This window comes from Myotis yumanensis, unplaced genomic scaffold, assembly GCF_028538775.1.
Source record: "Myotis yumanensis isolate MYYU_CA2020_CCGP unplaced genomic scaffold, mMyoYum1.0.hap1 SCAF_18, whole genome shotgun sequence".
NCBI lineage: Eukaryota > Metazoa > Chordata > Mammalia > Chiroptera > Vespertilionidae > Myotis > Myotis yumanensis.
Genome location: NW_027223769.1, coordinates 27,969,463 through 27,988,784, shown reverse-complemented (window position 1 = coordinate 27,988,784; position 19,322 = coordinate 27,969,463). Strand labels below are relative to the sequence as shown.

General features: G+C 47.6%; 1 protein-coding gene across 1 annotated transcript in view; it reads right to left on the bottom strand.

Moving 5' to 3' along the window:
* Nucleotides 1-19,322, bottom strand: part of RANBP10 (RAN binding protein 10) — a 53,742-nt gene that overhangs the window by 11,552 nt on the left and 22,868 nt on the right. The window contains exons 4-5 of the mRNA XM_070398921.1: nucleotides 6,987-7,154; nucleotides 1,339-1,361 (exon numbers count right to left, since the gene is read on the bottom strand). Of these exons, the coding sequence (XP_070255022.1) occupies nucleotides 1,339-1,361; nucleotides 6,987-7,154 (191 nt within the window). The remainder of the gene's footprint in view (nucleotides 1-1,338; nucleotides 1,362-6,986; nucleotides 7,155-19,322) is intronic.

Here is a 19,322-nt window from a genome sequence, read left to right as displayed (position 1 = left end):
AGGCTATGTTGTTCCCCAAAGCCCAAAGCCCAAGGCCCCTCTTCAGGACTCAGCCAGGGCACAGCAAGGCAGGTGGGCTCCATGACCCTGAAGATGTGTGTGCCTGTGAAGATCTGCTGCAGGCATGGGTTACAGCTCTTCTCAGAAAGAGCCAGGACCAAGGATCCCTTTGCCACAAAAAACGGGTACATGAGGGGCAGGAAGAGACAGGGGAAGGCAGGAAAGGAGGGGAGGAAGAGGAGAGCACGGCGAAAGGAGTTAGGTGGTTTAAACCCCCTAACGCTGGCAAAGTGCAAAGAGAAGCCACTGCCCTTCCTGTCAGACTCATAAAGAGGATCTTCAGGCCACTGAGGTTTGGGCATGTCCCTCCGTGGGTGTGGGGCTCCCTGCTTTCTATCTATCCCCTGCCATGACCAGCTTCTGCCTGGCCACTCCCTCACTCGGTGCCCCCTGTGGCACCTCACTACTACTGACCACATTCACGTCTGGCTGTTTCATGTCACGTCTCCACAACTAGACTCTTCCCTAGTCAGGATTCTCCTCCTGTCTATTCACTTTGCCTAGGACCACAGCCCCTTTCTGAGGCCTTCAGGCAGCAGGGAAGGATTCTGATCCATAGACAAGAGGTTCTAACAGAATCCTAGTGCTGCCGTCTGGGCTTCGCAGATCACAAGGCCCCAGGATCCCAAAGCAGCCACCGGAGTCAGCAAACCCTTCCTCCTTCCAGAACACGGCCAGGGCAAACAGAGCAGGGAGCCAGGCTCCCAGCATCTGGGTGGAAGTCTGCATAGGATGAGGCCCATGATGACAATTAATAAAGGGGTGCAGGAGGTGAGGATCAGCCCTGAACTGAGCCAGCAGGAAACCTCACCCTTTTCCAAGAAGAGAAAACCCCACAAAGCTCACCTCCCTGGCTGATGCAAGGCAGCAGGTTCAAGTTCCCTAGGGCACTGGCTTTCCTCAGGGGTCTCTGATGGGAATTCACAGGGACCTAACAGTTCAGGAATAATTCTCTACACTCTGCACCCCAATCCACTGGCTGTAAGTCACAGAACTGGCTCAGACCATCTGAGCCATGGGGCCACCCTCATCTCCCCCCCATCCCCAGCTGTCTTTGGAAATGCCACAAATCACTGCACCTGGTAAGAGTCATGGAGGAAGACCAGCCCTCGCTACTGGAGAAAGGCAAGCAGGTACCCCCTACTGGTACCCTCAAGTAGACAACACAGTCCATATCCCTGGTGGGGAAAGGGGAGACTTCACACCCTTCACTTCCTGGTACCACCATAATTAAGCCCCCAAAAGCCCAAAGAGGGGCGAACCAATGGTAATACTCACCGGGAGATCTGTGAAGGCTATACCTGTGGAGGGAAAGAAACAGTCATGAGCTCTCAGGCAGTCCATCACAATAGCTGGGGAGGGGCTGGTCACCACATCTACCCTATGATGGAGGCCAAGCACATCCTAGGGCCTGAGAGTTTTAGACCCTGGCCTTCCCTTTGCTGGATGGCCCGGCCAGAAGTGACGTCAGATCGATACTTAAATATTTGGTCCTGGCCAGTCATCCCGTGCACCAAAAGGTCACCAGTTCGATTCCAGATCAGGGCACATATCCAGGTTGTAGTTTCCAGTCAGGGTGTGTACTGGATGGAGGCAACTGATCAATGTTTCTCTCTCTCTCTCTCTCCTTCTCCCTCTCTCCCTCTCCCCCTCCCTCCCTCCCTCCCTCCCTTCCTCTCCCCCCTTCCTCTCTCCAAAATCAATAAAAACATATTAAAAAATATTTGCCTACAGTGCTTCCATTCTCTCAGGAAAAGCCCACTAGAAAAGACGAAAACCCAAATGATCTACCCCTGAGGCCTTTCCAGGCCTGATCCTTCTCTTGACCCAACACATATTGATGGAAACCTACTGTATATGCCAGGCCCTTTTTCCATTCATTAACACATCTGATCCTCATACCAATCCTGGGAAGCAGACTTTCTTATCCTTATTTTACAAATGAGGAAAGAAAACCTCAGAGGCTAAATGATTTGCCAATAGTCATAAAATTAGCAGAAATGGTAGGGCTGAACTCAGTGCTAGTCTGACACTCCAAAATCATCTCTAAGCTGACAGCTCTGGAGACAGTGAGGGTGGTGGCTGCCCATTTCCAGCCCATACCCATCCAGAGTCCCCAGAGCTTCCCAAGGCGACAAAGCCCAGCTTAACACTGGCCTATGTACCCTCTGAACCCTCCTGTCAAGCGAAGAGGTTGTGTTTCCAGGGACCTCAGCCTGAACCAGAAGTGAGGGTGGAGGAGAACGGGACCCCAAATATATGAGCAGGAGAGGCCTCAGAATATCCACTAGAGCATTCATATTCTACAGACTGAAAAGCGACAGAGCCAAAGGAGACTGTCCTGAGGACTCATAACCTTCCCATTTTTTTTTAAGATAAATTCTTACTACCTTTTAGAAACTCCCGAGCTCTTTCCCTGAAAGGTTTTCAAACCATTGACTCTTTAGAAGTCCTAGTCTGCTTTCCCAACAGCACCCAGAAAAGAAAATGAAACCCCGAAAGGTTCTAACCATAGGTCTCCCAGTAAACCTGGAGCCAGAATACTGCCAGCTAGCCAATGCATATCATATGCTTCCTCTGTGCTGGGCACTGGGCTCAGTGTTTAACAAGAAACCATTTAGGCCTGGCCGGTGTAGCTCGGTTGGGCATCATCCTGTGCACCGAAAGGTTGCTGGTTTAATTCCGGGTCAGGGCACATGCCTGGGTTGTAGGCTTGATCCCCAGTAGGGGGCATGTTGAAGGCAGCCAACTGATGCTTCACTCTCACATCAATGTTTCTTTCTTTCCCTTTCCTTTCCTCTCTCTCTAAACCATTTACTTCTCAGAACAACCTTGGAAGGTGTACATTCTCTCTGACACTAGTTTATAGATGAAAAAATCAAGGTGTAGAGAGATTGTTTACATTCTTTGTGGGGCTACTTTGCTCCGCAGTGAATGAAGCTCATAAACTCCATGATCTGCCAACCTGAGGCCACTTCTGAGCCCCACAGGCAGAGTGAGCAGTCACAGAGCTGGCAGAATGAAATCTAGGAGCTCCTCTGAACCCAGGAGACCTCAACATCCACCTCCCACGTCTGCATGGGAGCTGCCCGCATGGATCTCAGTATGGCCAGGCTGCTGTTGCTGTACCCCCTGCTCCTGGAGGAGGCCCACAGAACACTGGAAGAAGGGGAAGTTCAGGCTCCATCAGTCATCTGTAGTGTGACCTTTGGCAAACTGAAAAAAAGAGGGTAACACTAATTCTGACACCTCAAGAGAGAAACTGAGATACTTTGTGAAAGCTGCTCATCTGGCCCTAGCCAGTTTGGCTCAGTGGATAAAGCATAAGTGGGCGGGCTGAAGGGTCCCAGATATGTACCTCGTTTTCAGGCTCCTCTCCTGGTCGGAGTGTGTGCAGGAGGCAACCAATCGATGTATTTCTCTCACATTGATATTTCTCTGTTTTTCCCTCTTTCTTCTACTCTCTCTAAAAATCAATGGGAAAACATCCTAGGGTGAGGATTAACAAGAGAAAAAAAACAGCTGTCTATCTGAAGAAAAGCTGCTTCATGAACTATGAGGTCTGTGTACAATTTGACTGCAGTTGTGCCACCAGGTGAGGCAAGTGCCACACTTCTGGGCAAAGAATGGCCTACCGAGGCTTACTCAGCTCTGTCTATGGCACTCAGGAAGGACAAGACCTTGAAGTGCTTCCAGGAGGATGAGGACAGAGGCAACTCCACCCCCTATTACACTGGAAAAGATCCCTGGGAGCCTCTGCAAGGCCACTGTGATGAAAACATCTGGGCTGGCCCACAGGAAGAAGGTCCAAGAAAAGGTCCAGGATGCAAACAAGACACTCTAATTTTTTGATGAGAAGTGCCTTGAGACAAACAGACATAGGTCAGGGTTCAATGAGACTGAGGGTATAAAGAACCTGTGAAAGCCCAGCCGGTGTGGATCCCCAGTGGGGGGTAGTGGGGAGCGTGCAGGAAGCAGCCGATAGGTGATTCTTTCTCATTACTGATGTTTCTATCTCTCTCTCTCCCTTTCCCTTCCTCTCTGAAATCAATACAAGTATATTTTAATTAAAAAAACAACAACAAAACCGATGGGAGAGCACAGAGCTGGATAAAAAGGACTGCAAGTACTAGTACACCAACTACTTGTGGATGAGCCATCAGTCTCCTGTCTCCATTCGCCTGCTCATTCACCCATCTGTCAAGTATCTGCTGAGACCTCCCAGGAGCTCGGCCTTGTGACAGGCACTAGGAAACCAGCTGCAAGCCTGGCCCTAAAAGTTCTGCAAGAGAGATGGCATGCAACTAACAATTACACAGACAACTGATCAATGCCATAAAGGGAGAGTGCTGTGATAGAGGACTATAAAATAAATGAAATAAAGGGGGAGGCCAGGAAACATCATTCTTCTCTAAAGGGGAAAAGGTTCTGAGGTTAGAGAGCAGTGATTGATTCATTGATCCTGCGTGAGATTCTGAAGCACATTTATTGATAAGCTGGCTTGTGAAAAGGAAACAAGGTCATTAGAAGAGTCACCAAGTAGTCTATCACTCCAAATTCATTGTCTTTCTATTAAATTTGATGATCTAGAAAATGCAGGGGACAGGTGATATCATCTTTAGTAAGGTCTCAGTACTATCCTTGTGGACAAGATAGAAAAATATGAGTTTCAAAATAACATAAAGTGATTCTTGAATGGTTGGTGTCTACCCCGAACAAGCTATAGGCTAAAGGGCTCAAGTCTACCCTTGTTATCTTCCAAATTTTTAATATCTTAATAAAAATACACATAAACAAATTTATCAAATTTTAGGTTAATGCAATGCTGAAAAGAATATTTGAGATAGAACAAATATGACCATAGAAGATATTGCTTGACAGGCTGAAAAAATAGACAATATATCCCTAATAACAAGATTATGTGAGGTCTTGCATGGGGTCTATACAAAGCATGCAATAGGAAGATGACTTTTTAAAAACAGTGTGAGGGTTTGGACTGACATTAAGGTGCCCTAAACTCCTTATGGGCCTGGGGACCTGACAGACAAAGAGCTCATAGACCCTGGTACTCATTTAGGGCCCAGAGGGAGGTGCAAATACACAGGAGACAGTAGGGTATACCTCAAAATGTGGTTCCTACAGCCAGGTGGACCAAGGTGTGGACAAGCTGGAAGAATGTAAAGAAGGCAGGAATCGAGCAGAAGGGACTGGGCCTGGCTACAGAGGGTGCTCTTTACCCAAGACTGAGAATCCACAGCAGTGATCCCTGGGACTGTGACAGCAGAAAAACCAAGAGCCAGGAAATAGCTGAAGTCAGAGAACAAAGTGGGGAGTGAGGAGCCATCTGAGACCTTGGCCTTCTCCTCCAGCTGCTAGCTCCTCACCAGCAGGATATCGCAACTGTAGCAAGGTGGCCATGAATTTCAGAGGAGTTTCTCTGATGTGCACCTGAGTCACCTATGCAGCGCCGGTGCAATGCTCTCGATGCCCACTCTGGACTGTGGCATCTGACTGCCTTGTTGAGGAATGCTGGCTCCTGATCACTCAGCCCAGCCACCAGCAAACCCCATTTCCAACAGGTCCCTTGGTTCTGCCTGGGCTCAGCTCCTGGAAAAGCCACAGAAGGGCTGTGGGGAGTGGCAACCCCCTTTTAACTGCCCCTTAAGCCAAGGGAAGTGGTTCTCCTAGGAGTTGAGTTCCAAGTAAAACACCCAACTTTTTTCCTGGCAAGCCCTGTGGCTGGTATGGTTCTGCCAAATCAGAGATCTCTGCAAACCCAGGCAGGAAGGTCCAGACGTTAGGCACCACCGCAGTTCCACTCCTCTCACTCAGGGCCAAATACCAGTCAGTCCCTGGGCAAGTCATCAGGATAGCCAAGTTCTAACCCTAAATTTCCACACGTGTACAGGACTGCTCTTCCAAGGGACCCTCCAGGGCCCCATCACCCTCCACGGATTGCTGCTCCTCCTGGGTTCCTAATCCCAGTTGATATCACCACGAATCCAGCCACTTTCCCATCTACCCTTCTTGCTAAGGCACCCCACCTGTCACTAAGACCTGCCGGGCCACCCCTGTTCCCACTTCCTGCACCCATCACCACTGCCTTGCCTCAGGCTACCTGCCTCTTCTGTTGGCCCTTACCCCCATCAGTCCATCCTTCTCAGTTTCACCAAAGGGACCTTTTTATTTTTATTTTTTTAAAATATATTTTTATTGATTTCAGAGAGGAAGGGACAAGGAGAGAGAGATAGAAACATCAATAATGAGAGAATCATTGATCGGCTGCTTCCTGCATGCCCCCTACTGGGGGAATTGAGCCCGCAACCAGGTCATATGCCCTTGACCGGAATCGAGCCTGGGAACCTTCAGTTCGCAGGCCGACACTCTATCCACTGAGCCAAACCAGCTAGGGCCAAAAGGACCTTTTTAAATTTAAGTCTGTCCAGGTTGCTGTCTATTAACCATAAACAGGTTGAAAGAGACCTGGCCCCAGAACTGCCCTCAATATTGCTCCACAGCAAACATCGCCCTGAGTGCCAGAAGGGCAGTCCAAAGTCTGGGCCCAGGCCGGGGGCATGCAAACCATTACCAATCAAGTATGTATTTGGGATCCTCAAACTTCTCACCAACCCCAAACCCTGCTCCAACAAATATCACACAGGCCAGGAGCATGACCACGACAATGCTGCTCTCTCAGCCCTGAACCTGGGCTTGATAGATGATCCTAAATGGATGGATTAACAAAGAGAATGCCCATGCTACCCTCCCTTCACCTTGCAGGCTCCAGTGCCTGGAAATGGCTGCAATTCCCCAGAGCTCAGCAGAGGATCTATAACACTGCTTTGGCTTCAAAGCTTGCCCTTGGGCCTCTCACCAACCAAAGTGGCTCCACAGAGCAAACCCTCCAAAGTCCCCTATGTACCCACCAAGGCTGTGGCCATTCTTGGTGTAGAAGCAGGTGCTGTTGATGAGGTTGACACAGCAGCCAATCACGTCTCCTGTGGTGAATGTGGGACCATAGGGCTGACCAGTCCCCGAGGAGCAGAAGGAATGCCCATCATCTCCATGGTAACCGTAGGAATGTTTATCCCAACCTGTGGGTGAAGAGAGCAGTCACAGCTGTGTAGAGGTACTTGAGAGAAGCAAGACAGCCACAGAAGCTCACCCAGGTCTGAACTCCTCTCCCCAGCCTGCCACCACCGCCTCAGTCAGCATTCTTGGCCTCTCACAGAGCGGCTGTGGACAGGGTCTGGCTGTGCCAAATGAGCAGTGAGTCCAGCAGCTCACTACCCCTGAGGAGCTGAGGCAGCCCTATTGAAGAAGCACCCCAAGCTGTGGTTAGCAGGAACCACATAAGTGACCTGGAAGGGACTTACTGGAAGTCCGTGCAATAAGAAGATGGGTCAGGAAAATTCTCAAGGAGAGGGGGCTTGAAATGAACTCTGTGGTGTATCATGGTGGGTTAAAAAAAATTATTTTTTATACTTGACCTTAGCCAAAAGGCCGAGAAGTGATGAAAAAAGTATTTTTTAATTGAAATATAATTTACATGTAATGAGATTCTCCCATTTTAACTGACAGTTCAATTAAGTTTTAACAGATTTTAACAATGTTGACACGTTACCACCACCACTATCAAGATATAGAACATTTCCATCACTCCAAAAAGTTTCCTCCTACCTCTTTGCAGTCAATCCCCCTCCACCTACCCCCAGTCCCTGATTTGTTCCTATGGTCTTGCCTTTCCAGATGTAATAGAAATGAAATCACAAAATATGGAGTATCTTGTGACTAGTTTTTTTTTCCATTTAGTATAATGCATTTGAGATTCATCTACATTGTTAGGTGTACCAGTATTTTGTTTCTCTTTACTGCTGAGTAGTACGCCACTATATGGATATACCACAGTTTGTCTATCCATTCACTAGTTGATGACATCTGAGTCATTTCCAATTTTGGCTATTATGAATGAAACCAATACATATTTTCATACAGACATATGTTTTTATTTCTCTTGGGTAAATACCCAGAAGTGGCTACTGCTGGGTTATAAGATAAGTACATGTTTAACTTGATAACAAACTGCCAAACTGTTTTCCAAAGTGGCTATACTGGTTTGCTTTCCCACAAGCAATGTAAATGAGTTCCACATTTACATTGATATTGTCAGTTGTCTTTGTTTTCTTCTTTTTCTTTTAGCCAATTTAATAGGTTTTTAATACCATTTTGGCTTTAATTTGCATTTTCCCAATGACCAAGGATGTTAAGCATTTTTTGATATACTTATTTACCTTTGGTTTATTAGAAAATTATTGAACTATCTGTTTAAATATTTAACTTTTTAAAAATTATGTTTTCCCCTTGCTGGTTTGGCTTAGTGGATAGAGTGTTGGCCTGCTGACAGAAGGGTCCCGGGTTCAATTCCAGTCAAGGGCACATGCCCAGGTTGCAGGCTCGATTCCCAGTAGGAGTCCTGCAGGAGGCAGCCAACCAATGATTCTCTCTCATCACTGATGTTTCTATCTCTCTCCCCCTCTCCCTTCCTCTCTGAAATCAATAAAAAGATATTAAAAATAAATAAATAAATAAATAAATCATATGTCTTCATTGATTTTTTAGAGAGGAAGAAAGATAGAAACATCAATGAGAGAGAAACATCATCCATTGGTTATCTCCTGCACACCCCTTACTGGGGATCGAGCCCACAACCTGAGCATGCCCGACTGGGAATCAAACTAGTGTTGGTTCCTGGATCGATGCTCAACCACTGAGCCACACCAGGCGGGCTAACCTTTTTTTTAAATTGGGTTGTGCACATTATTGCTGTAAGAGTTCTAAATATATCTTGGATATAAATTCTTTTGTGTGTTCTATAAATATTTTTTCCCAGCCTATGGCCTGTCTTTTCATTTTCTGAACAATGTCTCAAATTTCTACTGGGATTTTGACTGGAACTGTGTTGAATCTATAGGTCAATCTGGAGAATAGATAGTTTAATAATATTGATTATTCCAACCCAAGAAGTAAAGGTAAAGGTATGAATGCAGGCACATCTCTCCACTTATTTAGGTCTTCTTTAATTTCTCTCAACAATGTTTTTTAAAAAATATATATTTTATTGATTTTTTACAGAGAAGAAGGGAGAGGGATAGAGAGTTAGAAAATCGATGAGAGAGAAACACCGATCAGCTGCCTCCTGCACACCTCCTACTGGGAATGTGCCCGCAACCAAGGTACATGCCCTTGACCGGAATTAAACCTGGGACCCTTCAGTCTGAAGGCCGATGCTCTATCCACTGAGCCAAACTGGCCAGGGCTCTCAACAATGTTGTTTGTTTTTTTTTTAAATACATTTTTATTGATTTCAGAGAGGAAGGAAGAGGGAGAGAGAAATAGAAACATCAATGATGAGAGAGAATCATTGATTGGCTGCCTCCTGCAAGCCCCCCCACTGGGGATTGAGCCCGCGGCATGTGCCCTTGACCGGAATCGAACCCGGGACCCTTCAGTCCGCAGGCCGATGCTCTATCCACTGAGCCAAACCGGGTAGGGCTCTCAACAATGTTTTGATAAATTTATCTCTAAATACTTCAATTTAGTTTCCAATTGTTTCTTGCTATTATAACAAAATATTTTGGGGGCTGGGGAAATGGGGTCAAGGTTTCTTTCTGGAATAATAAACATGTTCTAAAATTAGATTATGATCATTTGTACAACTCTGTAAACATGCTAAAAACCACTGAATGGTACACTTTAAATGGATGCACTTTATGATACGTAAATTTTATCTCAATAACACTATTAAACACATACACATATTTAATATTTGATATATTCACCTGATGTCCTGCAACCTTTTGAACTCACCAATTAGTTCTGGTAGCTTTTATGAAGATTCTTCAGAATATTTTAATATACTGTCTGAGAATAAAGGCAGTTTTATTTCTTCCTTTCCACTCTGCATGCCTTTTATTTCTTTTTCCTGACTTACTGCACTGACCAGGAACTCCAATACAATGCTGAATAGAAATGACGAGAGCAGAAGTGAGACCTCCAAGGTTTTATACAGGGAGAGAACGAAGGAGGTCATTCCAGGGGGGAGAAGTAGAGGTAAAGGTATGAATGCAGGTAGAACAGGAGGATATGTGCTGCCGAGGGGCCTACCTGCCTGCTAGGTAAGGAACAGAAATGGAGCCCAGAGGGCCCAGGCCAGCCCAGGACCCACACAGGGTAGGCAAGCTGAGGAACTGGCAGGCAGGTCTACTCCCCAAGGCAGCCCCTCCCAGTAACTTTCCCAGCCTCTGCTGCCTCCTTAGTGTCCAAGCAGCAGGCCCGTGTAAACATGCTTAATGACACCCTGCCCCTCTCAAGTGGCATGGGTAGAAGCGGAGGTTGAAGAGTTGTGGGCAGGCTCTAAGCAAAGGTGTCGGGGTGAGAACAGATGCATGATAAGGGTTAGCAAGGGAAGCAGAGAGCATGACTGAAAAGGTGGAGCTGACCAGACCTTAGAGCCTAAACTCAGCCCTGCATCTTAACCAGTGGGCTCAAGGGCAAGTTGCTCCTCATAATCACAGCATCCATCCCTAGCCTTAAGTATCTTAATCCTTCACATCCTCAGCCAGGAACCCTCTGGTTAAATGAAGATTCCCCCCAAGGGCCTTTAGTGGAAAACAGGCCACAGCTGAATGGCTCTCACTAATGGGTGCAGAGCCTAAAACCCTGCTGCTCCCCTCCAGGTATCTCCCCAACAAGTCACAAGAAAACTATCATGAGAACTGCTCAGGGCTGGTTTTAAAGGCCCATGGCCTGACCTGGAGCCAGGCTCTGTTCTCACCTTCCCAATTCCCCAGAGACACTGGGACTGCCTGGGTCAGGGGACATGGTGATGCTCTGGGCATTAACCCAACGGAAGCTCCTCATACCCAGGAGTGGGAAGGGCTTTATTATTGCTGGTGGGTATGCAAATCATTTGACCTCAGGAAATGACTCTGGAGCACAGCAATGCCCATTTCCCCACCGATGCCCATTCCCTCATCTAGAGGCAGGCTGATAAGGTTATTTTAGGCAAGGCCTCTCCTCAGGCTTTGGTGCAGAAGGCCCTATGGCTCCTGGTGGAGGCTGCTCCCCTGGTGTATAGAAGGCCATAGATGAAGAACATCCAGCTGGACATCTGTGAGGACCAAAGTGACAACCATCCTTCCAGGCTTGGCTCAGACTGAGCCTGATGGGCCCAAGCATATCCACCAGCTTCCCCTGATTCATGATCCATATCCACACCAGGCACAGTAGTCCTCCCTTCCCTCCCTTCCTGGATCCTCAGGTGCAGCATGGGGACTTGCCACATGCAACACAGTAACTGACCACAATGTAGCAACTTGTTGGGAAAGCACCAGGATAACCCTAGTGTTTGGCTCAACAAGTACTGCCACTCCACCCACCCACCGCACCAAGAGACTGGGGGCTTGCTCATCAGCCCACACAGCTGAGAAGTGCCAGAGCTGAGATTTGAACCCAAATCTTCATTGTTTTTTTAAAGTATTTTGCTGTTGTTTAATATAGTATATTTTTATCAATTTCAAAGAAAAATGACTCAGGAAATGACTTCAGGCACAGCATGAAGAAGGGAGAGGGAGAGACAGAAACATCAATGAGAGAGAATCATTGACCGGCTGCCTCCCCACACTGGGGATCGAGCCCACAACCCGGGCATATGCCCTAACTGAGAATTGAACTGTGACCTCCTAGTTCATAGGTCGACACAACCACTGAGCCATACTGGCCAGGCTGAACCCAAATCTTTAGGTTCCAAACCCATATTCTTCTTGCCACAGGTACTGTCCCATTTGGGGTGGTGACTACCCTGGCAGTGGAAGCACCCCAATCCCCTGCCCCATCACCATGAGAGTGGTCAGATGCATTGGTTTTAGGGAGCTATGGACCTGGGACCTCTGTCTTGCAGTGAGTCAGGGGGCCTGCAGGCCTGCAATGAGGGAAGGCCCAGGCTCAGCCCTAGAGAAAGACACAGGCACTGACTGGTACCTCCTGTCTGAAGGCCACAACTGCCATCTCAGCTCTCTCCAAGGCACACCCACCCTCCTGCCTCACCCCGCAGCCACGGCCAGCAGACCAGGACACACCTCCACCCAACCCCCAGCCACTTCTTTTTCCCACAAGGATGATCCTGGGTGGCACATCTTTTATGCAGGTTTTAATATCTACCAGGTAGAAGGCTTTCTTTTTGTAGCTTTCTCAGACTGAAGCAGTAGGTACTCTAGAAAAACGCGTAATAATGTGGCCATTTGATTTATCAAAGCTAGTGAAATAATCCGAAAGAACCATTTCCTACTTAGTGACTCAAGGAAATATGGGAGATATTTTTGTCTCCGTGTATGGGAGCTCAAAAACTTCCACCAAAAACAACAGATGTTTACATTTTCAAAGACCTAAAATAAAAATTGAAGTATTTTGAATACTTTTCTTCAAAAAAAAACTATACATTTTGACAAAACTACCATAGACTTTTTAGATTTTTAATTCTAACTATAAATATGGATTTAAAAAACTTTTTAACTGAAGAATTAAAAAACCAAAAAATTTATTTAGAGTCAATTCAGGATTCACCATCACCTCAGTTTCGCTGGAAAATAGATATACTTCCTGTGTGTGTTTTTTCAATTCCCAAATGATTTATCTATTATACAGATTTAGCCAAAGGAAGAAAACTCAATCCCTGTAGTACACTGAATAAGGCCTCCCAAAGATGTCCTGTCCTAATCCCCAGAACTGTGATATGCTACTTTACACGGCTAAAAAAATGGGGAGGTTACCCTAAATTATGGGGGGTGCACAATGCAATCACATGGATCCTTGTAAGGCAGGCAGGAAGGTCAAGTCAGAAAAGGCGATGGGATGATAGAAGCCAAGAAAATGGAAGATGGCCGAAACCGGTTTGGCTCAGTGGATAGAGCGTCGGCCTGCGGACTGAAAGGTACCAGGTTCGATTCCGGTCAAGGGCATGTACCTGGGTTGCGGGCACATCCCCAGTAGGAGATGTGCAGGAGGCAGCTGATCGATGTATCTCCCTCATCGATGTTTCTAACTCTCTATCTCTCTCCCTTCCTCTCAGTAAAAAATCAATAAAATATATTTTAAAAAAAACAACTACCTTTTTAAAAAAAAAAAAAAATGGAAGATGCTACACTGCTGGCTTTGAAGATAGAGGATGGAGCCATGAGTCAAGGAATGTAGGTGCATTCTAGAAGCTATAAAAAGGCAACAAAACAAATTCTTCCCTAAAAACTTCAGAAAGAATACCATCCTGCTGATACCTTGATTTTAGGAATTCTGTCCTCCAGAACTGTAAGCCACTACTATTGTTACAGCAGCAATAGGATACTAATACAGTCCCCTATGGCTATAGAAGTTATTGAGCATCTGAAAAGATTTGTGCAGAGAAGCAACACCTCAGCTCCTTTTCTCCTCACAGTGCTATAAGGTTAAAAGCTTTTCCAAGAAAATCAGAGCTGTAATGTATCTTCAGTTGAAACTATCATTTGATAGCCAGTATTTTTCCAAACACAATTAAGTCTCTGTGTGTAAATAGGTATATTATGTATGTGTGGGAAAGGCAGCTTAGGGTTAAAAACAGAATGTTGTTATACACCTCATTTAGTAACAGTGGCTACAGCAGCAGCTTGGTTTAGGGCCACTATGCTAAATTCCTATCCCTTAGAAAGGAAAAGCATCATCAACTCCAGACCTACTCTATGAGGTTGACAAGGTGTGATGGGTGGTATGAAGGGAGCAGAGAAAATATAATATACTAGAGGCCTGGTGCAAGAATTCATGCACAATGGGTTCTCCTCCTCCCCCCATCCTCCTGCCTGGCCAGTGATCAAGGCCAATCGGGGCTGGCTGGCCAGGGGGAGGGACCGCTGGAGGTTGGCTGTGGGAGTGCACTGACCACCAGGGGGCAGCTCCTGCGTTGAGCGTCTGCCCCCTGGTGGTCAGTGCATATCATAGCTACGGGCCGGTAGTCTAGTTGTCTAGTTATCACAGTTGCTTAGGCTTTTATATATATAGATAAGAAAACCCATAAGCAAAGAAGAAAATAACTGGTAGGTAAAATGTGCTCTGAAGAAAACAAAGCCAGGTAATGGGCTAGAAATGGGAATGGGGATGAGGACTGACCAGGATAGAGTAGTCAAATTAGCTTCCTGAGTGATGATCCCCAAGAAGAGGTCTGCTTGATGAGAGAATCAGGAGGAAGAACTTTTGGGGTAAAGAGAAAGAGCTCTGCATGTCTGAGAAACAGAAAGGCAGTCACAAGGCTGAAGCTGAGCGACAGGAGAGACTCGAGCAGAGTCAGCAGGACTGGCTGAATGTGGGTGCTAATGATATGAGAGAAACAAGGATGACTCCCAGATTTTTTTCCTGGGCAAATGGGTGGATGCTAATACCATTTACTAAGAGACAGGAAAGATGGGCTGAAGTAGCAGGCCTTTTAGACACATTAAGTTTGAAATATATGGCCGGTGGCTATCCAAGGCAGGTGAGAAGACTGTGGCTCATCCCAAAAGTGGCAAAGCTATGATGGGGAACACACTCACTAAATAAATAGTGGTGTGGACAGAATACCTAAAATGAAGTCACCGGAAGATTTTCCTACTGTGTCATCCTGACACAATGGCTTTCTGTTTTTCCTATGGGAGTAAAATTCAGGCTAGTCAAAGATTAGAAAGGTCAGAACAAACACAAGAAAAAGGCATCAGAAGCCCAAAATAGACGAGGAGATGTTAAAGGGCATGAAGTTACTGTAAATGAATTCAGTCACCCCACCCTCGACAAACCTTCTCTCCACTGCTACTCTTAGAAATTGAGAAAACAGGAGAAAAACTGTAAGACCAAGGCCTAGCCACAGTTGCATATTTTGTAGCCAGTTGTTGTCAGCCTCAGGCTAGGGTTCTACAGAGTGGTCTCGCCTTCGAAAAACACACTGTAGCCCTAAGTGCCAGGGCAGCCAGTGTGGCCTGAAAGTATTGTCCCTCCAGGATGGCAGGCTCTGGGCAGTCACTTACCTCCTCAGACCTTTGGTTCCCTTCTCCACAAAATGAAGGGGTAGCAATTAGACATCACCATCAAAGGGCCATAGGTGTCTACTTGGGAGAAACATTCTGAGTCTCCAAATCAATCAGCAGGTGTGATAATCCCCATCTGAGGGGTGAGGAAACTGAGGCACTGAGAGGCTGCATGAAGCCTGTGGTCTTAGAGCTAACACTATTCCGAAGCTCGATTCTCCTTCCTCTGAGGGAGCACCAAGTAGGTAACCACGAGGGTGAAGCGACCACCTTCTTCTTCCTGAGGTGTCCCCCAGTCAAAGACACAGGGAAGGGGAAGATGCTCTAAAAGTAGAGCAGCATGAGTTCCTCAAGATGGGCTCCATCAGAAAAACTTCAGGTACCCCTACAAGGTTTCTGGACCGCAAGCTTGGCTGACCTGACCAACACTACTCCCTATCAGTGTTTGGCTGGGTTCTGTGGACTTTGAGAGGGACTGGGAACAAAGCCTCCTGGTGCCCCTCCCCCAAGTCCACAAGAACAGGGGAGGAGAAGGAGTGCTGGGATTTGTCTGAGCGCCCTGCTTCTTTGGGAGATAGCACTCACCTTCTCTTAAGAAGTAGCTCCTCCCTTGCACCCATCCTGTGGCTTCAGTGGGAACTGCTAATCCTAGTAATCCCCCCTCTCTCTACCAGGATGACCCAAGATTGATCAATCACAGATCTTCCTGGAATTTTTCTACAAGGGAAGTAGAAACCTGAGGTAGAAAGCTAGTTTGACAGACGAAAGCTAATATGCATAAAGCAGAGGCAAAAGAGAGATACAGAGAGAGGGACCTGGCTCCTGTTTGCCTGAGGTCTGGTGAAATAGCTGATTATAGATGGGTTTCTCTCCCTTGAAGCAACCAAAGTTCTCTAATGAAAGTGACCACATCGAAGCATCTTTTTGCTCACCTTGCATACCAGCTGACCCACCTTGCATATCTGCTGATTCTCTCATCAAGCAGACCTCTTCTCGGGGATCATCACTCAGGAAGCTAATTTGACTACCCATGAGTAGTAGATGCTCATGAAATGTTTGATGAAATGAAAAGGGAAAAGTGGCCAAGGGCTGGCAAGAAACCGGAAGCACAAGATTGTCAATGTGTCTGACCACATTGTGACACACCATCTGTGGGCAATCCTGGGCTTGACTGTGAGGAATTTTGTTGTCTTTTTTCTTTTTTTTCCCAGGAAAAAAGAAAAATAGAGCTGTCTGCATGCATCATGCCTCTACTTATACAAACTACTCCTGGAAAGAGTCTGTAGCCAGGCTACAGACCTGGCTCTACCCCTGGGTAAGTATTTAAGTTCTCTGGGTCTCAGTCACCTCATCTTGAACAGGACAGGTGACCTAACTATCTCTACCAGCTCTAGAAGAATCCATGTTCTAAGTCTCCCTTCCCGTTAAGAGGAGCCAGCAACAAAGGCCACTCCCATATCTCTGCGTGGACAAACCTCCCCTCCAGCCCCACCACCCTCTGCTTCAGAACTGGACCTCCCTTTCTACCCCCCACTCCTACCCTGGAGCCAAAGTCAGCAACTTTCTAAGCGTGGGCCCTGGCAGCATGTGTGGTCACCCTTCTCTGGACGGGCCCCACGTGAGGCTGGAATGATGGGCCCAGGAGTGAAAACTGTGACCCTCACCACAGGGCCAGAGCCAGCGATCTCAGAGGACAGTGGGATATGAGGGCCAGAAGAAAACAAGGGGACACAGCTGCCGGGGTCAGGCCCTGCAGGGAGTCAGGACCAAGCGGCTCTGGATCAGATGACGTCTAGAGCTGCACAATGGGGACAACACTGACAGAGAGTGCCACCCCACTAACCATTCTTCCCTCTTCAAAGAGAATGGGCTGTCACTCCCAGAAATAACTCATGTGTAGCCAGCCTGACGCCCCCACAGAAAAGCCTATCCCCTGTCACATCAGACGCCAATGATGCAATAAGAAGCCAAGCCACATTCAGGCCAGGAGACAGGAGGCCCCAGGTGCCCAGTTCAGATGCTCTGGCACCACCCACTTCCCCTTCCATCATCACTCAGAGGGCAAGTCCCAGTCACAGAAGTGTGGGGGTGGCTGAGGAAATGGTTTATCACCTTGGCACTCCCAGATGCCACCCCCAGTTACAGTGTCCTTGAGTAGAAGACTCCCCGTGGGGGTGCCAGGGACTCCAGCATGATTGTTCCAGGAGCCCACCCTATGCCACTCCCATCTACCAGGACACATCAAGAGCTTCAGTCCCAGGGCAGCTGGAATAATGAGGACTCCTACTGCCAAGTGGAAAGATTTCGCATCATCAGCATATTAGCACAGAACACTGGGAGGGAGCCGGTGCTGTGCCTGCCCAATAGTTTCTGGTCCTGGCCCACGGCTGACCAGGTCAGAGTCCAACCCATGTCATGTTCATAAAGATAGCCTAACAGTTGCCCCCCAGGCCTCCAAACCAGCCATCTCTCCCCAATAAATAGATCCTGGTCATCAGTGGACTTTGAGGTCAAAGTGACTTGGGTTTAACTCCCCATTCTGTCACTTCTCAGCCCCTATAGTTCTCCTGGCTAAACTCTTTCAGGTTGGTAGGAGGATTAAATAAGAATGGACATGGAACACCAGCCCACAGAAGGCATTCACCTGCGAGTTTTCATTCCGTCTCCATCTCTAACACTAGCTCAGTGATCGAGCCTGGGTTCTATAGACTTCCTTCTCCCCTTTTCCCTGAAGGAGTGGGCACAGGTGGAGCTAGGCATCATCCACCTCTCCTGACAGCCCACTAACAGCAGCCCCAGGCCTGCTCCACTCTTATTGGTTCCCAGTTTTCTGGGGAGGCCACCTGACTCTAGGGCACTTAGTAGAGCTCAAGAGCCATGCCCAGTGGCTCTCCGAATGTGACTCTTGAGGCTGGCGATGGAGGAAAGGAGCTGGGCTAGCTTGCTTAGGAGAGAGTGCACATGTCATGGAGGACCTCATGGCAGAGCTGCTTCTCAAGGGTGATTACCCACTCACAGCTATCTCTCCCCAGAAATCGATCAGACAGATGCCTTTCCCATAACCTCAAGTATCTTTAAAACTCCGACAGGAGCAATGCCTGGAATAGCTCAACAGTGGGTAATGGGAAAGCAAAAGCGAGTGTTTCATTCAGCAAATGCTTAGGGTGCCATCAGGGAAGGCCTATCACAGCACTCACATGGCTGTTACCCAAGCCATGGGACCAGGATTAACACAATCTTAAAATGATGCCTTGGACAACTCTAGGACAAAGAAGCAGGGGATTCCCTGGATCCTTCTCTTCATGGTGCTCAGAATGAAGGCCATGGTAAAAAGGGCAGGAGAAAAATGCTGAGGCAGGGAGCTGACACCAGGTGGAGCCTGCCCTCGTAGGGGCACCCAGGCCCTACTCTGACACAGAGCCAGGTGTCAACTTGAAACCTGGGCAGGGTGAGGGACTGCGCACCAGCACCTGTACTAGTACATAAAGGGGCCTCCACAAGTCACACTCCTCCCCCGCCGCAAAAGAAACAAACACCTGACGGCAGAAGCTCAGGGGCAGCCAGATGAGTCTAGCTGGGTCTGGCTAGGACATGGCTCATATGGCATCTGGCACATCTGGCAGGACTACTCGCCTACACCTCAGGTTCCCATAGGACAGGCTGGGTCTGTCATCCATGCTGAATCAGGCTTAGAAAGGGGTGGCACTGTCCCACAGAACTGAGGTGCAACCTCAGCTGCCAGGCTTGGTATGTCTCTTCTGGGGTTGGCTTTGGCTTTTCCTTGTTTACACTGAGCTCCTTGTGAACCTTGGGGAAAGTCAGTGGACAGGTAACCCCCTGGTAATGTAGGAGCCTATGACTTCGCACATATTGCCAGATCCTGAGAGATGGACATGCACAAAACCCTTCTCAAAAGGAGGCTCAGACATAGTGTTCCATGTTTCCAGGGCCCCTATACAGTCTCCCTCTGCCCTGCACGAGGAAGGCAAAGGGATGAGCAGTAACTGGTCCCTACTCAGCTCCACCCTGATGTGGCCCCTGCCTCCAGCCACACAGGACACTTGAGAATCTCTGTTTTCAGAGACTGACAAACTCGGGTTTCAGAACTGGCCCCTCTGCTGTCGATGAAACCTCTTATCTCAAAAGACTTAACTTGCCCTGAAAAATAGTCTTAAATCCAGAATC